General features: G+C 38.4%; 1 protein-coding gene across 1 annotated transcript in view; it reads right to left on the minus strand.

Annotated features, from left to right (window-relative positions):
- The window catches only part of CNBD1 (cyclic nucleotide binding domain containing 1), a 490,840-nt gene that overhangs the window by 185,212 nt on the left and 284,596 nt on the right, over nt 1-21,032 (minus strand). The window contains exon 7 of the mRNA XM_052651586.1: nt 18,646-18,816. Coding sequence (XP_052507546.1) covers nt 18,646-18,816 — 171 coding nt within the window. The remainder of the gene's footprint in view (nt 1-18,645; nt 18,817-21,032) is intronic.

Genomic DNA, 21,032 nt, shown 5'->3' on the forward strand with positions numbered 1-21,032 from the left:
AAGGAGATGTTACAATAGACAATGCAGAAATATAAAGGATCATAAAAGACTATTACAATCAACTATATGCCAATAAAATGGACAATCTGTAAGAAATGGGTAAATTCTTAGAAAAGTACAACCCTCCAAGACTGAAACAGGAAGAAATGGAAAATATGAACATACCAATCACAGGCAATGAAATCAAATCTGTGATCAAAAACCTTCCAAAAAATAAAAGCTTGAGACCAGATGGCTTCACAGGTGAATTCTAAATGTTTAGAGAAGAGGTAACACCTATACTGCTCAAACTCTTCCAGAAAATTGCAGAGGAAAGAAAACTCCCAAACCCATTCTAGGAGGCCACTATCCTCCTGATACCAAAACCAGACAAAGAAACTATACACAAAAAAAGAAAATCACAGACCATATCACTGATGAACAAAGATGCAAAAATCCTTAACTAAATTCTAGCAAACAGAACCCAGCAACACATTAAAGGAATTGAGCAAGTGGAGTTTATCCCTGGGATATAAGGGTTCTTTAATATATACAAATCAATCATTGTGTTAAACTATATTAATAAAATGAAAGATAAATATACGATCATCTCAATAGATGCAGAGAAAGCTTTTGACAAAATTCAACACCTATTTCTTCAGAAAGCAGGCACAGAAGGAACCTACCTTAACATAATAAAGGCCATCTATGACAAACCCATAGCAAACATTCTCAATGGTGAAAACCTGGAAGCATTTCCTCCAAGATCAGGAGCAAGACAAGGGTACCCACTCTCGCCACTTTCATTTAATATAGTTTTGGAAGTCCTAGCCACAGAAATCACAGGAGAAAAAGAAATAAAAGGAATCCAGACTGAAAAGAAGAAATAAAACCCTTATTTGCTAATGACATGATTCTATGCACAGGAAACCCTAAAGATGCCACCAAGAAATTACTAGCCCAAATCAATAAATATAGTAAATCTGCAGGATATAAAATTAATAGACAGAAATCCCTTGCATTCCTATTCATGAACAATGAAAACTCAGAAAGAGAAATTAGTGAAACAATCCTATTCACCATTGGAGCAAAAGAATAAAATACCTAGGAATAAACCCGCCTAAAGAGAGAAAAGACCTGTATGCAGAAATCTATTTGACACTGATGAAAGAAATCAAAGATGACACAAACAGATGAAGAGGTATATCATACTCCTGGATTGAAAGAATCACTATTGTGAAAATGACTATACTACTCAAAACAATCTACAGATTCAATGCAATCTGTATCAAAATACCAATGGTATTTTCCACCATTCAAAAAGCACTAGAACAAATGGAAACACAAAAGACCCTGAAGAGCCAAAGCGATCTTGAGAAAGAAGAGTGGAGCTGGAAGAATCAACCTTCCTGACCTCAGGCCATACTACAAAGAGACAGTTGTCAAGACAGTATGGTACTGGCATAAAAACAGAAATATAGACCAATGCAACAAAGTAGAGCTACATCCATTCACCTATGGGCACCTTACCTTTGACAAAGGAGGCAAAAATATACAATGGCGAAAAGACAGTCTCCTCAATAAGTGGTACTGGGAAAACTGTACAGCTACATTCAGAAGACTAAGATCATGGCATCTGATCCCATCACTTCATGGCAAATAGATGGGGAAACAATGGAAACAGTGACAGAGTTTATTTTCTTGGGCTCCAAAATCACTGCAGATGGTGAATGAAGCTGTGAAATTAAAAGATGGTTGTTCCTTGGAAGAAAAGTTTGGACCAACCTAGACAACATATTAAAAACCAGAGACATTACTTTGCCAACAAAGGTCCATCCAGTCAAAGCTTTGGTTTTTCCATTAGGCATATATGGATGTGAGAGTTGGACCATAAAGAAAGCTGAATGCCAAAGAATTGATGCTTTTGAACTGCCTTGTTGGAGAAGACTCTTGAGAGTCCCTTGGACAGCAAAGAGATCCAATCAGTCCATCCTAAAGGAAATCAGTCCTGAATATTCATTGGAAGGACTGATGCTGAAGCTGAAACTCCAATGCTTTGGCCACCTGATGCGAAGAGCTGACACATTTGAAAAGACCCTGATCCTGGGAAAGAATGAAGGTGGGAGGAGAAGGGTACAACAGAGGATGAGATGGTTAGATGGCATCACTGACTCATGGACATAAGTTTGAGTAAACTTCAGGAGTTGGTGATGGACAGGAGGCCTGGCATGCTGTGGTTCATGGGGTCACAAAGAGCTGGACACGACTTAGCAACTGAACTGAACTGAACATTTAAAAGAATGAAGGTAGAACATTTCCTCACATCACTCACAAAAATAAACTCAAAATGGATTATAGACTTAAATGTAAAGCCAGAAACAATAAAGCTCTTAGAGCAAAACATAGGCCAGTGCACACTTTGAAATAAATCACAGCAAGATCCTCTTTGACTCATCTACTAGAGTAGTGGAAATAAAAACAGAAATAAAAAAATGAGACCCAATTAAACTTAAATGTCTTTGCACAGCAAATGAAATAATAAACAAGATTAAAAGATAACAGAATGACTCTTTGTGACCCCATGGACTGTAGCCCACCAGGCTCCTCTGTCCATGGGATTTTCCAGGCAAGAATACTGGAGTGGGTTGCCATTTCCTTCTCCAGGGGATCTTCCCGACCCAGGGATTGAACCCAGGTCTCCCGCACTATAGTCAGATGCTTTGCCGTCTGAGCCACCAGGGAAGTCCCATAACAGAATAGGAGAACATAATTGCAAGTGAGACAAAGGATATAGCAGCTTATATGGTTCAATATTAATTAGAAAAACAAACAGCCCAGTCAAAAAAATGGGCAGAAGAGCTAAACAGACTTTTCCCCAAAGAACATGTACAGGTGGTCAACAAACACATGAAAAGATATTGAATATTACTAATTGTTAGAAAATGAAAACTACAATGATGTATCAACTCACACCAGTCAGAATGGCCGTCATCAAAAAATCTACAAACAATAAATGCTGGAGAGGGTGTGGAGAAAAGGAAACTCTGCTACACTGTTGGTGGAAATGTAAACTGATATAGCTATCATGGAGAAGGGTATGTAGATTCCTTAAAAAACTAGGAATAGATACCATATGACCCAGCAATCCCGCTACTAGGCATATGCTCTGAGAAAACCACAATTCTAAAAGACACATGTACCCTAATGTTCGTTGCAGAGCTATTTACAATAGCTAGGACATGGATGCAAACTAGATGACTATTGACAGATGAATGGATAAAGATGTATGGCAATATGTATATTGCTCAAGCATAAAAAGGAACAAATCTGAGTCTGTTACAGTGAGTTGCATGAACCTAGAGCCTGTTAAACCCAGTAAAGTAAGTCAGAAAAACAAATATTGTGTATTAATACATACACACAGAATCTAGAAAGATGGTATCGATGAACCTATTTGCAAGGAGAGGGTGGAGATGCAGATGGAGAGAATGGACTTATGGATTCAGTGGAGGGAGGAGAGGGTGAGACAAATGGAAAAAGTAGTGTAGACATATAAACACTATCAAGGGTACAATAGAGAGCTGGTGGGAAGTTGCTACATAACACAGGGAGCCCAGCCTGGCCCTCTGTGATGACCTAGAGGGGTGGGTGAGGGGAGAGGAAGGAGGCTTAAGAGGGAAGAGATACATGGAAAACTATGGCTGATTCCTATTGTTCTACAGCAGAAACCCACACAACACTGTAAGGCAATCTTCCTCCAATTAAAAAATAAATTTAAACAAAAATAAAGGTTTTAACTTTTAGTTAAATTATATTGCTCAAAGGAAACCTATTTTCTCCATTTTAGGATGTTACCAAGTCACATAACAAAATACTCACGAAGAGTCACCACCTACAACCAGGCAAGAAAACATGAGGGGTTCATGCAAAGTTCTCATTGTAAAAGGAAAGGCCTCTAAATACCAATAATTATTTAATCATCTCACCTTCAGTGGAATTTTCTTCTCCCTGTCATATTTCTAGTCAGCTCCGTTGCTGGGATATATAGTGACTACTTTCCTTTTTCTCAAGTGAGAAATTTACTTAAGATTTGCTCCTTGAGTTCAGCTCTTTCTTTTCAATACTATTTTCCTGAAGATTTTATCTATCTTATGGATTTAATATCACATTTCTATGTAGACAGTTTCAAAATTTATATCTCTAACCATTTTAAGATTATATTGTATACTCAACACAGCACTTAAAAATATTTACATAATAACTGCTTAATAAAACTAGTTGATTTAACTGAATTTTTAGCATGCATAAACACACACACAATGAAAAAACGTTTTTACTCTGAGAAACTATCTTGTTGAAATTGATTTTTTGTGTGGCAAAACCCATAAGTAATATAGATATATTTCAATATCCCAGTTTTTGTCAGACGGGGGAGTTTCAAGAAAATTAATAAATAATTTTATATGTAAGATTTCATGTGGAAATATATATAATCTATTCCATTCTATGTGTTATATGTATTTTTATGTGTACACACAACATCCTATTATATTCATATAGATATATTCTAACAGGATATATCATTACATAAGATGTGTTATACCTAAAACACATATAATATTAAGTGCAATATTTTCAATTATTCTAAGATGTTAAACTTTTATTTATAGAAATTTAAGTGATATAAAGTAGACTATATATGCACACATAATAAAGATTGAATGGATATTTATGTAACAGAGTGCTCTGGGTAGTTTCCCTACAGTGAAAGTGACTTTTCCTGTTGCTTCAGAGTATTAGAAATCAAAATGTGTAGAACTTGCATAGAGATTTATCAATCATAAAATTGATTTTGTGAACTTTAGCTCATTTTCCGCCTTGAGAGACTGTAAACTGAGATCACAGTACTGATGGAAAAGACAGAGAGGTCTGTGTAGTGAGAGCTGTCAGAGTCCTGCAGTCATCTCCATTCCTCCTCCTTCCCTTTGCCCAAAGCTCAAAGTGAGGACTGAAAGCAGCTCTTTCTGCCCCTTTCCTGTCTGCCTGCTTCTGTTCCTCTGTGGCCTTAAAAGAACTTCATTATAGGAATGAGATCACTGGATAATTTAACCTAACTCCTAACTTATTCTCCATTGAACGCACACAGTGCCTTGCTAACCTGTTGATTCTTTTCCCAGATCGAAAGAAATAAGAATGAAGGATTAAGGAGTAAGAAAATGACTAGCTCTCTACTCCCAGTAGCCTCATTAGCAATCCTGCAGGCAGATCACGTGGGCAAGCTAGCATCTGAAGAAAGATCAGCAGGAGTCAGCCAGTCTGCATGCAAGCGGAAATGACACAGAACCCAACCTCCCACCTGGATGATTCACTGAGACTCCAAAAGCAGTCATAGCCAAGCAGACTCTTCCGAGTTGATCTGGAGCACAAATCTACCTTCTCCCCAGGTTGCTAGAACTCTGAGAAAGCAAGTTCTCCTTTCTCTGAGAAAGCAACCGTTCACCTACCTTGTGAGTACTGACTGGTTGATCAGTGGGCAGCCAAACTTGAGTTCAGTCACAAGAAGACAGGAAGCTGATGGGCTAAGTGTGTGGCTCTCCCTCTCCCATCAGCTAGGTGGACTCACCAGAGTTAAAGAGTGTGGAACTCTCTGCAAAGGGAGCAAACCTGGGGATCTGCCTGAAGTGGCGAGTTGATTCAAAAGACTTCTGTGATCTCCACTGCATGAAGCCAGGGACAAAAGTTGTATTAAATAACTCACTGTACAAGACAGTGGGCTTCCCAGATGGCTCAAGTGGTAAAGAATCTGCCTGTCAATGCAGGAAACACAGAGATACGGGTCAACCAAATAAAAACCCACTCCAGTATTCTTGCCTCAAAAATACCGTGGGACAGAGGAGCCTGGCAGGTTACAGTTCATTGGGTCACAAAGAATCAGACAAAACTGAGCATGCATTCACAAGACATTACCTTTCAAGGGAGTTACAGAAGGAAAGACATACAAAAGATTGCGTTTAGACACCAAATCACTGACGGTAACCATAAATTCACCTCTAATATTCATTCTCCCTTCCTTCCTGATCCTCTGAAAGGAGCAGAAAAAGCAGTTAGTGAATAGAAGAGGATGCAGAGTAAGAAAGGGGTAATAAACTATCGTGAACTCCTTCCCCCACTGCAGAATTATAGCTTAATAAGATGCAAGTTGTGTTGTCAAGCGTGAGAGTTTGAAATTTTGATATGAAGACAAGACTGCAAATTTTAATATCTAAAAATGAGGCTACTTGTTAATAACTAGGAATCTGACTGAGATTTCATCCAGAGAGCATGGAAAATTACTACTACACAGATTGTTTTAAAGCTTTGTTATTAAAAATATTAAAGCTCTTTCGTAATTTTACCCTATTACTACTAAGTCGCTTCAGTCGGATCCGACTCTGTGCAACCCCATAGACGGCTGCCCACCAGGCTCCGCCTACTCAGTCCAAATTGTTCAATATACATTTATCAAAGGATTTTCATTCCACATGTCTTCAAATGTTTATTGTTCAAAGAAAAGCTCTACTAATAAGCTATAAAGTTATTTTTTGTAATAAAGAGCTTCCATTTAAAAATTTCTTGTATAATGTCGCTAAATGTTATCGTGTTAAAAATACATCTTAATAAAAATACCAGTGTAATCAAATATATATCAATTTCAGGGGCATATAAAGTATAAAATACAAAATAAGGTATAAAATGCAAAGTGTGTGTGTGTATGTTTGTGTTAAAATACACCATATCATACCTGAGTTGACTCTAAGGAAACTTGATTTTCTTTATGATTGTTCTTTGAAAAATTGTGGAACTAATTAAAAACAAACTAAAGATTTTAAAATTACTTAGGATCCTTACTGATGATCTTGTAAATGAATGTTTTTTTCTCTCTTTTCCTTACATGTGATGTGCTTACGCGCTCAGTCATGTCCGACTCTTTGCAGCCCTGTGGACTGCAGCCCTCTCCAGGCTCTTCTGTCTATGGGAATTCTCCAGGCAAGAATACTGGATGGGTAGTCTTTCCCTTCTCCAGGGGATGATCCAAACCCAGGGATCAGACCCCAGGTCTCCCATGCTGCAGGCAGATTCTTTACTGTCTGAGCCACCACAAAACAAATTTGCCTTACTATATAAATCAATATCAAGAAAAACAAAAACAAAAATTGTTATTTGTACTTTACCATTTCTTTTAGTCAAATTTAGATCTGTAACAGGGAATAAGTATAATATGTTTGCATCTCATAAAAAATGTATTTGATTCTTTGACTGAATGCTTTTTACTTTATGCTCATTATACTCAGATAATGCCCACTTGTTTACAAAATTTTAAGTTAAAGAGTTAAGATAGTATTACTTCTCTTTTTTTATGTGATTCGCTGATCAGTTCAGTTCAGTTCAGTCGCTCAGTCGTATCCAACTCTTTGTGACCCCATGAACCGCAGCACGCCAGGCCTCCCTGTCCATCACCAACTCCCGGAGTTCACTCAGACTCATGTCCATCGAGTCAGCGATGCCATCCAGCCATCTCATCCTCTGTCGTCCCTTCTCCTGCTGCCCCCAATCCCTCCCAGCATCAGAGTCTTTTCCAATGAGTCAACTCTTTGCATGAGGTGGCCAAAGTACTGGAGCTTCAGCTTTAGTATCATTCCTTCCAAAGAAATCCCAGGGCTGATCTCCTTTAGGATGGACTGGCTGGATCTCCTTGCAGTCCAAGGGACTCTGAGGAGTCTTCGCCAACACCACAGTTCAAAAGCATCAATTCTCTGGCGCTCAGCTTTCTTCACAGTCCAACTCTCACATCCACACGTGACCACTGGAAAAACCATAGCCCTGACTAGACAGACCTTTGTTGGCAAAGTAATGTCTCTGCTTTTGAATATGCTATCTAGGTTTGTCATAACTTTCCTTCCAAGGAGTAAGCGTCTTTTGATTTCATGGCTGCAGTCACCATCTGCAGTGATTTTGGAGCCCAAAAAAATAGTCTGACACTGTTTCCACTGTTTTGCCATCTGTTTCCCATGAAGTGATGGGACCAGATGCCATGATCTTTGTTTTCTGAATGTTGAGCTTTAAGCCAACTTTTTCACTCCCCACTTTCACTTTCTTCAAGAGGCTTTTCTCTGATACAACACAATAAAAAAAGCAAATAGTGTTAAAGAAGCCAAATAGATGGAGGAAAAATAAAACATAACGCTTAGTGAAAAACAACAAAACTCACAAACATAAATAATGTTTAATGCTTATTTTTTAAATAAATACAGAGAAAAGCAAGTCAACAATATTAGACAAAAAATAGCATGTTTTAAAATGTAACTCACATTTTCTATAGGAAACAGGGTCCATTAGGATACTTTATATTTTTAGCAATCCAAATTAAATTATAGGCAATAGTCACATACTTTTTCTTCAGCAGACTTAAGAACAAAATCGCTAGAGTTGCTGACATGCAATAAAATTGTCTGGTTTTATCTATATTATTTTTTCAAAATATTCTATAAGTACTAGAAAAAAGAATGATTTAGAGTTATTAACTGGTTGCCAGCCAGCTTGCAATAAAAAGCCATTACATTAGTAGTGGTAATTCCTGGCCTGCTGTGGCAGTACAATTGATAAAACTTTTAATGGTGTTGAACAGGGCAAGGGTATTGTCAGAAGACAATGTTCAGGAAGCTACAGTATCTTAGACTTTGAGATGTTGGGGATGAGTATTAAGAACCATAGAAAAGAATAACTGAGTCATGTTTCTGTACAGCAGTAATTAACACAATGTTGAAATTCAACTATACTTTAATTAAAAATAAATTTTCAAAAAGAATAACTGTTTTGGGGGGATATAAATACAATGGATAAAGGAAATAATATTTTAGGAAAATTCATCATCAGCTTAAATTGATATAACCAAAGAACTCCATGGTAGCATATAAGGAAAACTTATTCTTCTATAGTTGGAAAACAGAAAAAGGTAAGAATTTGACTTAATATTTTATTATAAGGATACGATAGCTCCAAATAACCTTGCATATACAACCCCAGCAAGTACTCTGTTGAACTCTGAAACTCAGGGTAGAGACTTTAAAACCTGGTACATTAAGTATCATAATTGCTATCTTTACAGTGAGAAAATATAGAGAATGCAATAAAAAAATTGAGTTTGGGGGCTTCCCTCATGGCTCAGTGGCAAAGAGTCCCCCTGCCAATGCAGGGAACACCGGTTCAATCCCTGATCCAGGGGCATCCCCCATGCTGTGGGGCAATGAAGCCTGTGCACCACAACTATGGAGCCTGTGCTCTAGAGCCTGGGGTCCTCAACTACTGAGTCCACACACTGCAACTACTGAAGCCCACATGCCCTAGAGCCCTTTGCTTCTCAACAAGAAAAACCACTGCAATGAGAAGCCCATACTCTGCTACTGGAGAGTGGCCTCTGCTCTCTGCAACTAGAGGCAAAGTCCATGTATGTAGCAACAAAGACTCAGAATGGGAAAAAAAAATAAAATAAAAAATAAAGAAACTGAGCTTGGCCCAGGTCTGGTTCACAGTGGTGCCACTGGATTCATAGAACCACCACATGACAGCTTTCATGGACTTTAAATATGTAATTTGAATGGATACTTGATATTGACCCCATATTGATTTCTTGGTCTTTGTGCTAAGAGCTATCAGTAAGGAAGATCAAGTAGAAATCTGAAATTCCCTCTCCCTACTATCTTCTACCTTAGCCAAGACAGTAAACCAAAACAATATCATAGACATCAGCAAGAAGGAAGGCTGGGAATTCCCACCCAGTCCTCATTCCCCCACAGAAGTAACAATTTAACAGCAACCCACCAATAAAAACCTAAAAATATTTAGTAGAAGGCAAGGATGCCCACTCTTTCCACTTCTCTTCAACATAGTACTAGCATCCTAGGCAGAGAAATGGTGCAAAGAGAAAGAGAAGAAGAAAAGAAAAAACAAAAGGAGAGAAAGAAAGAAAAGATATCCAAATCAGGAAGGAAGAAATAAAATAACTTGCTTGTATATGACATGATGTTATATGTACAAAACCTGAAAAACTCCACCAAAATTTGTTATAAATAATAAATAAATCCAGTAAAGTTGCAGAATACAAAAGTAACATACAAAATCAGTGTCTTTTCTATACATAATAACAAATTATACAAAAAAAATTGAGAAAGCATTTATAAGAACAAAAATAATAAAATACTTAGGAATAAACTTAAAGATATGTACTAAAAATTATAAAACAGTAATGACATTAAAGAAAGCACAAATAAATGGAGACATTTTTTGTTCACAAATAGGAAAAATTAACATAGTTAAAATGTACATATTATCAACTCCAATTCAACAGCATATTAAAAGTATACACTATGACCAAGTGGAATTTATCCCTGGGAGGCAAGGATAGTTCAATATATGCAATCAATAAATGTGATGCACCACATTCTCAGAATGAAAGATAAAGATCATATGATCACCTCAATATATACAGAAAAAAATCTGACAAAATATACCAGTCTTTCGTTTCAACAAATTGAGTATAGAAGGAACATGCCTCATCATAATAAAGGCTGTTATGACAAAGCCATTGCTACCATCCTACTCAATGGTGAAAGACTGAAAGCTTTTTTTCTGAGATCAGGAAAAAGACAAGGATACCTCTCTCATCACTATTATTCCATATGATACTGAAATCCTAGTTAGACCAATTAGTTAAAACAAAGAAGTAAAAGGCATCCAAATCATAAAGGACACAGTAAACTGTTTTATTATTTGTAGGTGAAATTATCTTATATGCAGAAAAATTTTTTAAAAAGCTGTTGGAACTAATTTAAAAATTCAATAAAGCTTTAGGATATAAAATCAATGTATAGAAATCAGTGGCATTTCTATATACTAATAGAACACCTGAAAAACAAATAAACTATCCCACTCACAATAATATCAAAAACATAAAATAATTAAAAATTTATATAGCCAAGGAACTGAAAGATCTGTACAATGAAAACTGCAGAACTTTTATGATGAAAATTGAAGAAGATACAAAGGGAAAGATATCCCATGTTCATAGACTGGAGCAGCTAATATTATAAATATGTCTATACTATACAAAGTCATATATAGAATCAATGTGCCCCCTATCAAAACTCCAGTGGAATTGTTCACAGAAATAAAGAAATCCTAAAATTTGAACTGAACAGAAACTTTGTATGGGACCACAAAAGACTGAATTACCAAAACAATACTGAGACAAAAAAACAAAGGTAGAGGCCTTACAGGATCTAATTTTAAGCTTTACTACAAGGATATAGTAATTTAAACACTATGGCATCAGCATAAAAAGAGAGACATACCAATGGAGCAGAAAAGAGAGCTCAGAAATAAATGCCGTCACATATAGTCAACATATATTTCACAAGGACTTCAGGAAAATTCAACAGGGAAAGAATAGTCTCTTCTATAAATAGTGCTTGAAAAACCAGATAACCACATACTGAAACCGAACTCATATCTTAGAGCACACTACAAAAATTACCTTGAAATGGATTAAAGATTTAAACACAAGATCTTCTATTGCAAAACTCCTAGAAAAATAGGCAGGAAAGAAGCTCCTTGAAACTGGTCTTGGTAATGATTTTTTGGACACAATACCAAAAGTACAAATAAAGGTAAAAATCAACCATCAGAATTACATTAAGCTTAAAAGCTTCAGAGAAGGCAATGGCACCCCACTCCAGTACTCTTGCCTGGAAAATCCCATAGATGGAGGAGCCTGGTAGGCTGCAGTCCATGGGGTCACTAAGGATCGGACATGACTGAGTGACTTCCCTTCACTTTCATGCATTGGAGAAGGAAATGGCAACCCGCTCCAGTATTCTTGCCTGGAGAATCCCACGACAGAGAAGCCTGGGAGGCCATGGTCCACAGGGTCGCAAAGAGTAGGACAAGACTGAAGTGACTAAGCACGCACGCATGCATGGATCATCCCTCAAAAAATTGAAACAGAACTACCATACAGTCCAGGAATCTCATTTCTGTGCTGTCATCTAAAAAAACAGGGAAACAGGATATTGAAGAGACAGCTGCATTTCCTTGTTTATTGACTTATCATTCACAATAGCTAAAATATGGAAACAATCTGTTTATCCACGGATGAACGGAGGTGGAAAATACCATGTATACACAAACAATGGGATTTATTAAGTCTGAAAGGGAAGGAAATTCTGACATTTGTGACAACACAAACGAACCTGAAAGACATTATGCTAAGTGGGATCCAATTGCCAACATCCTCTGGATCATCGAAAAGGCAAGAGAGCTCCAGAAAAACATCTATTTCTGCTCTATTGACTATGCCAAAGCCTTTGACTGTGTGGATCACAATCAACTGTGGAAAATTCTGAGAGAGATGGGAATACCAGACCACTTGACCTGCCTCTTAAGAAACCTGTATGCAGGTGAGGAAGCAACAGTTAGAACGGGACATGGAACAACAGACTGGTTCCAAATAGGAAAAGGAGTACATCGAGGCTGTATATTGTCACCCTGTTTATTTAACTTCTATGCAGAGTACATCATGAAAAACAGCATGCTGGAAGAAGCACAAGCTGGAATCAGGATAGCCGAGAGAAATATCAATAACCTCAGATATGCAGATGACACCACCCTTATGGCAGAAAGTGAAGAAGAACTAAAAAGCCTCTTGATGAAAGTGAAAGAGGAGAGCGAAAAAGTTGGCCTAAAGCTCAATATTCAGAAAACGAAGATCATGGCATCTGGTCCCATCACTTCATGGGAAATAGATGGGGAAATGGTGGAAATAGTGTTAGACTTTATTTTGGGGGGCTCCAAAATCACTGCAGATGGTGACTGCAGCCATGAAATTAAAAAACACTTACTCCTTGGAAGGAAAGTTATGGCCAAACTAGATAGCATATTAAAAAACAGAGATATTAATTTTCCAACAAAGGTCTATCTAGTCAAGGCTATGGTTTTTCCAGTGGTCATGTATGGATGTGAAAGTTGGACTGTGAAGAAAGCTGAGCACTGAAGGATTGATGCTTTTGAACTGTGGTGTTGGAGAAGACTCTTGAGAGTCCCTTGGACTACAAGGAGATCCAACCAGTCCATCCTAGAGGAGATCAGTCCTGGGTTTTCATTGGAAGGACTGACGCTGAGACTGAAACTCCAATACTTTGGCCACCACCTGATGTGAAGAGTTGACTAACTGGAAAAGACCCTGATGCTGGGAGGGATTGGGGGCAGGAGGAGAGTAGAAGGGGACAACAGAGGATGAGATGGCTGGATGGCATCACCAACTTGATGCACATGAGTTTGGGTGAACTCCAGGAGTTGGTGATAGGCATGGAGGCCTGGTGTGCTGCAATTCATGGGGTCGCAAAGAGTCGGACATGACTGAGGGACTGAACTGAACTGAACTGAACTGAACTGAAGTAAAATAAGCCAAACAAAGACAGATAGGATCTCACATATATATTTTATCTAAAATAGTCAAACTCATGGAAGACAGTAGAATGTTGGTGACAAGGTATAAAGTGAAAGTGAAAGTTGCTTAGTCATGTCCGACTCTTTGCGACCCCATGGAGTATACAGTCCATGGAATTCTTCAGGCCAGAACACTGGAGTGAGTAGCCTTTTCCTTCTCCAGGAGATCTTCCCAACCCAGGGATCAAACCCAAGTCTCCTGCATTGCAGGCAGATTCTTTACTAGCTGAGCCACAAGGGAAGCCACAAGGTGTAAGGGCTAGGGAAAATGGACAGATATTGATCAAAGGGTACAAAGTTTGCTGTATGCAAGATGAGTAACTCTTAAAGATCTAGTATACAACACAGTAATATAATCATGTGTGTATGTGAGAGTTGGACTGTGAAGAAAGCTGAGCACCAAAGAATTGATGCTTTTGAACTGTGGTGTTGGAGAAGACTCTTGAGAGTCCTTTGGACTGTAAGGAGGTCCAACCAGTCCATTCTAAAGGAGATCAGGCCTGGGTGTTCATTGGAAGGACTGATGCTAAAGCTGAAACTCTAATACTTTGGCCTCCTCATGCGAAGAGTTGACTCATTGGAAAATACTCTGGTGCTGGGAGGGATTGGGGGCAGTAGGAGAATGGGATGACAGAGGATGAGATGTCTGGATGGCATCACTGACTTGATGGACATGAGTTTGAGTGAACTCCGGGAGATGGTGGTGGACAGGGGGCCTGGCGTGCTGCAATTCATGGGGTTGCAAAGAGTCGGACACGACTGAGCAACTGAACTGAACTGAACTGAATATAATCAACAATACGAATGTGCTTGCCAGTGCAGGAGACGCAGGATATGCAAGTTAGATTCCTGTCAGGAACATCCCCTGGAGTAGGAAATGGCAACCCACTCCAGTATTCTTGCTGGGAAAACTCCATGGTCAGAGGAGCTGGTTGGGCTGAAGTCAATGGAGTCACAACGAGTAAGAGATAACTGAGCAAATGAGCACATATGCACACACACACACACACAAAATAGTGTATGCTTGGACTTTACTAGGAGGATAGATAGTGTGTTCTCATTACAAATACACAAATATTTAACTATATAAGATGATGGATATGTTAATTAGCTTGATTGTGCTGATCACTTCACAATACATATATCAAAATATCAAGATACACACCCTAAACATAGACAAATTTTCTTGTCAAGTTATACATCAGCTGGAACAAAAACACTACTACATTTATGTAAGAATGACACCTATTACTGCTGCCCTCAAAGACCTAATTCAGGATTCAGAGTTGGTAGTCCCATCTTATTTCATTAAATTCTTGAGTTTTTCCCTCAACAAGCAAACAACTTGATCCTAGAAGATTGGAGTGGATTACTATAAAGTTAACAAAGAAATGGCCCTAATTATAGCTGCTCTGAAAAATGTGGTATTCTTTTTTTCTAAAGCAGATTGAAAAAGTATTAGGTCTGCACAGAAGAACTGTACACAAAAGGTCTTAATGATCCGGGTAACCACAATGGTGTAGTCACTCACCAAGAGCCAGACATCTTAGAGTGTGAAGTCTAGTCGACCTTAGGAAGCATTACTACTAAAAAAGACAGTGGAGGTGATGGAATTCCAGCTAAGCTATTTCTAATTGTAAAAGAATATGCTGTTAAAATGCTTCACTTAATACACCAGGAAATTTGGAAAACTCAGCAGTGACCACATAACTGGAAGAGGTCAGCTTTCATGTACATCCCAAAGAAGGGCAATGCCAAAGAATGTTCAAATTACCACACAATTATGCTCCTTTCACAAACTACCACGGTAATGCTCAAAATCCTTTAAGTTAGGCTTCAGCAGTACATGAACAGAGAACATCCAGATGTACAAGCTGGATTTAGAAAAGGAAGAGGAACCAGAAATCAAATTGCCAGTATCCACTAGATCATAGAAAAAGCAGGGGAATTCCAGGAAAATATTTACCTCTGCTTTGTTGACTACACTAAAGGCATTGACTGTGGATCACAAGAAACTCCAGGAAATTCTTAGAGAGATGGTAATACCAGACCACCTTACCTGTCTCCTGAGAAACCTGTATGCAGGTCAAGAAGCAACAGTTAGAACTGGATATGGAAAAATGGACTGGTTCAAAATTGGGAAGGAGTATGCCAGGGCTGTATATTATCATTCTACTTATTTAACTTTCTAGAGTATATCATGTGAAATGCTAAATCACAAGTTAAAATTAAGATTCTAATCCAAAATCACTGCAGATGGTGACTGCAGCCATGAAATTAAAAGACACTTACTCTTTGGAAGAAAAGCTATGACCAACCTAGAAAGCATATTAAAAAGAAGAGACATTATTCTGCCAACAAAGGTCCATCTAGAAAAAGCTATGATTTTTCCTGTAGTCATGTCTGGATATGAGAGTTGGACCATAAGGAAAGCTGAGTGCCGAAGAACTGATGCCTTTGAACTGTGGTGTTGGAGAAGACTCTTCAGAGTCCCTTGGACACCAAGGAGATCCAACCAGTCCATCCCAAAGGAGATCAGTCCTGAATACTCATTGGAAGGATTGATGCTGAGGCTGAAACTCCAATACTTTGTTTATCTGATGCAAAGAGTTGACTCATTGGAAAAGACCCTGATGCTGGGAAAGATGGAAGGCAGGGGGTGAAGCGTTCGATAAAGGATGAGATGGTTGGATGGCATCACTGACTCGATGGACATGAGCTTGAGGAAGCTACAGGAGTTGGTGATGGACAGGGAATCCTGGCGTGCTGCAGTCCATGGGGGTCACAAAGAGTCAGACACTACTGAGCGACTGAATTGAACTGAACTGAGAATGAAGATTGCTGGGAGAAATGTCAATAACCTCAGATAAGCAAAGAATGCCACTCTAACAGCTGAAAGTGAAGAGAAACGAAAGAGCCTCTTGATAAACATGAAAGAGAAGAGTGAAAAGGCTGGCTTAAACTCAACATTTAAAAAATGAAGATCATGGCATCTGGTCCCATCACTTCATGGCAAATAGATGAGGAAAAAATGGAAACAATGACAGATTTTATTTTGGAGGGTTCCAAAGTCTTTGCAGTTGGTGACTGCAGCCATGAAATTAAAACACACTTGTTCCTTGGAAGGAAAGCTATGACAAACCTAGACAGCATATTAAAAAGCAGAAACATCACTGCTAACAAAGTTCCATATAGTCAAAGCTATGGTTTGTCCAGTAGTCATGTATGGATGTGAGAGTTGGACCATAAAGAAGGCTGAACACTGAAGAACTGATGCTTTTGAACTGTGGTGCTGGAGAAGACTCTTGAGAGTTCCTTGGAAATCAAGGAGAGCAAACAAGTCAATTCTAGAGAAAATCAACCCTGAATGTTCATTGAAAGGACTGATGCTGCAGCTGAAGCTACAATACTTTGAGGCCTGGTGCAGAGAGCTGACTCATTTGAAAAGACCATGATGCTGGGAAAGATTGAAGGCAGGGGGATAAGGAGGTGACAGAGAATGAGATGGCTGGATGGTACCATCAACTCAACGGACATGACTTTGAGCAAACTCTTGGAAATAATGAAGGATAGGGAAGCCTGGCGTGCTACAGTCTATGGGGTCACAATAGTTGGACATGACTGAATGACTGAAAAACAACACAGTAGGTGGCCATTGAGTAGTGAGTTCATTCTTTTCCATTCCAATCAAGATAGAAGTTTAGAAGCCTTACTCATTCATGTGTGATCAACAATTTATACTTCTATGTTTTTGTCTCATTTTTTCTTTTGGGTTCCAAAGTCATTGCAGTTGGTGACTGCAGCCTTGAAATTAGAAGACACTTGCCTCTTGGAAGGAAAGCTATGGCAAACCTAGACAGCATATTACAGCAGAAACATCGCTTTACTGACAAAGTTCCACAAGGTCAAAGCTATGGTTTTACAACAGTCACGAACAGATGTGAAAGCTGGACCCTAAAGAAGGCTAAGTGCCAAAGAATTGATTCTTTCAAATTGTGGTGTTGGGGAAGACTCTTGAAAGTCCCTTGGACAGCAAAGGAGATCAAACCAGTTAATCCCCAAGGAAAACAAACCTGAATATTCATTGGAAGAACTGATTCTGAAGCTTAAGCTCCAATATTCTTCACCACCTGATGTGAAGAGTTGACTGATTGGGAAAGACCTTGATGCTGGGAAAAACTGAAGGCAAAAGGAGAAGAGGGTAGCTGAAAATGAAATGGATAACATCACCAATTCAATGGATGTTAACTTGGGCAAACTCTGGGAGAGAGTGAGGGATGGGGAAGCCTGTTGTGCTGCAGTCTATAATGCTGCAACAAGTTGGACATGACTTAATGACTGAAAAAAAAAATTAATATTTTATCCATGTCTGTCTTTATTGTCTTTATCTATGCTTATCCTTCTTGAATCTAAGAATATTCTAGGTCTTCCTGACTTCAATCCTTAGTGCTAAATCATTTGATTTTAATTAGTTTCTTCGGCTATTTACTCCTCTGAGCATCTTGATCACCCTACATCCAAAACTGGGTTTTAGAGCTGCAGTTCTAGTTGAACCAGTGCTGACCCTCATGAGGGGTATCCAGGTATCCAGAAAGATCTGAATCTTTATTTGAGCCAGTTGATAGTCTTCAAACATTGCATATAAACAAAGTGTTTTCTTCAGTGGAGACTTTCTGATTTAATAGAATCAACCCTTTGATTACCTTAACATTGCTCTTGAGACAGACAGCACAAGCACACACTCTTAATTTTACTTAAAAGGCCCTTCACGTTCTGTCCTCTGTGTTCCCTTTCTTAAGTCACTCCCTCCCTCTCTCTTATCTCAAAACAGCCCTCTTTCTTCATTTAGTGATCCAATTAGAATGGTTTTGTCTCAGTAATCAAATGCACCACAAAACACCAGTCAGTGGGCAGTATGTTGTGGAAGGCATCCCACATTAATTTTTTTTAAACACATCTCCAGTTGTGATGACAGTATAATTTTTAATTTTTAAAAGCTATATTAGCTTTAATATTTCAGGTAACACTGGATATATGTAAATTTAAATATCTGGAAGAGATAAAGTTTATAACAATGATACATCATTGCTTATTGAAGGAGCAAATATTCATTTCTTACTGTGTGACCAACTCCAGTCAACAGAGGGTTTCTGATGTCTTCACTGAAAACAAAGCTGTGAAAACTCTGAGGTATGAAAGAGGTTGTAGAGTCATGTTCTTCAATCAGATTTTTATATATTTGTGTTTGAGGTCGGGCTAGGCCTTTCAGTATTATATAAAATCCATCATTTCCAATCACTGAAAGAAAATAAAACCAAACAAGATATACTATAGACCTTATTTCAAAGGTGCTTTGATGTATATGTGTCTTCAATACATATTACAATTGCTTCCCTTTTAGCAGATTTCTTTTTATTTATTCATTGACAGTGACTTTAATGTAGCAGTTAGGCATCACAAAAATTTAGACAAATAACAAAAATAACAAAGATATCTACACTTAGAGTACTATTTGCTGACAGCTATTTAATCAATCCCCTTATGGAACTGATAAATTCTAGGAAAGAATCGTGGTGACAAATCAAGATTAATAGATTTCAGGCAAAATGAGGAGAAAAGTGCCAGAAAAGCCCTTGAACTTTTTAAAATGTTTCTGTCCCCTTCAAAAGTGCCATTCTTTTTGTTTTATATAAGTAGCAGTTTATCACTAATAATTTTCATTTATGTTTGCTCTAGGCAGGATGAATCACTCATAGAACTGAGTAAAGAATATACTATGAAAAGAGAAATGGATCATTACTAGGAAAAAGTTTTGGGTATTTTTTCAACATTTCTTCTATTCCATTTTCTAACTCTCCACAATCTGTCATCCAACCCCACTACCTAAAGTTAAAATATATGCTGAAGGTCTGGAAGGCTCATTCACTTGTGAAGGTTTGAACAAAACACAAGTCAGTTTTAGTTTTTCTGAAGCCCGTCATCTTGGAGAAGCACATCATGGGAACTGGATGATGTTGCTCCTTTTCTCTATCACTTACTAATGGCTCCAAACGAGGAAATTATTCAAGTGGGGTGCTTTTCTTACCATTTGCTTATTAATTTGCAAATAAAAACTTTACAAGTTGACTTTAATGGATACCTGCATTTCTTTCTTTTTATCCCCTATGACATGTCACCTGCTTGCCTTCTCTGCTTTTGTCTAAGCTGAGTCCTTAATGGGGGGCTGTTTTGTACACCATCTGTACATCCGTTCAGTTCAGTTCAGTTCAGTTGCTCAGTCGTGACGGACTCTGCGACCCCAAGAACCGCAGCATGCCAGGCCTCCCTGTCCATCAGCAACTGCCGGAATTCACCCAAACCCATGTCCATTGAGTTGGTGATGTCATCCAACCAACTCATCCTCTGTCGCCCCTTCTCCTCCTGCCCTCAGTCTTTCCCAGAATCAGGGTCTTTTCCAATAAATCAGCTCTTCCCATCAGGTGGCCAAAGTATTGGTGGCCCTTCCAATGACCGAACACCCAGGACTGATCTCCTTTAGGATGGACTGGTTGGATCTCGTTTCAGTCCAAGGGACTCTCAAGAGTCTTCTCCAACACCACAGTTCAAAAGCATCAATTCTTCAGCGCTCAGCTTTCTTCATAGTCCAACTCTCACATCCACACATGACCACAGGAAAATCCATAGCCTTGACTAGATGGACCTTTGTTGGCAAAGTAATGTCTCTGCTTTTGTTTTGTTTTGTTTGTTTTTCTACTTTTTTTTTATTTTACTTTAGTTTACTTTACAATACTGTATTGGTTTTGTCATACATCAACATGAATCTGCCACAGGTGTACACGCGTTCCCAATCCTGAACCCCTCTCCCACCTCCCTCCCCATACCATCTCTCTGGGTCATCCCAGTGCACCAGCCCCAAGCATCCTGTAGCCTGCATCAAACCTAGACTGGTGATTCATTTCTTATATGATATTATACATGTTTCAATGCCATTCTCCCAACAAATAATAGCAAATGAAGCAGCTGACAAACAACTAATCTCAAAAATATACAAGCAACTCCTGCAGCTCAATTCCAGAAAAATAAATGACCCAATCAAAAAATGGGCCAAAGAACTAAATAGACATTTCTCCAAAGAAGACATACAGATGGCTAACAAACACATGAAAAGATGTTCAACATCACTCATTATCAGAGAAATGTCTCTGCTTTTTAATATGCTGTCTAGGTTGGTCATAACTTTCCTTCCAAGGAATACACGTCTTTTAATTTCATGGCTGCAGTCACCATCTTCAGTGATTTTGGAGCCCAGAAAAATAAAGTCAGCCACTATTTCCACTGTTTCCTCATCTATTTGTCATTAAATGATGGGACCAGATGCCATAATCTTAGTTTTCTGAATGTTGAGCTTTAAGCCATCTGTACATGGTGACTATAAAATAGTGATTTTCTTTAATCTTCACTAAAGCAAACATTGTGTTTCTTTGGATGCCTGAGCTTAAAATAAAATACTTCCT

This window comes from Budorcas taxicolor, chromosome 14, assembly GCF_023091745.1.
Source record: "Budorcas taxicolor isolate Tak-1 chromosome 14, Takin1.1, whole genome shotgun sequence".
NCBI lineage: Eukaryota > Metazoa > Chordata > Mammalia > Artiodactyla > Bovidae > Budorcas > Budorcas taxicolor.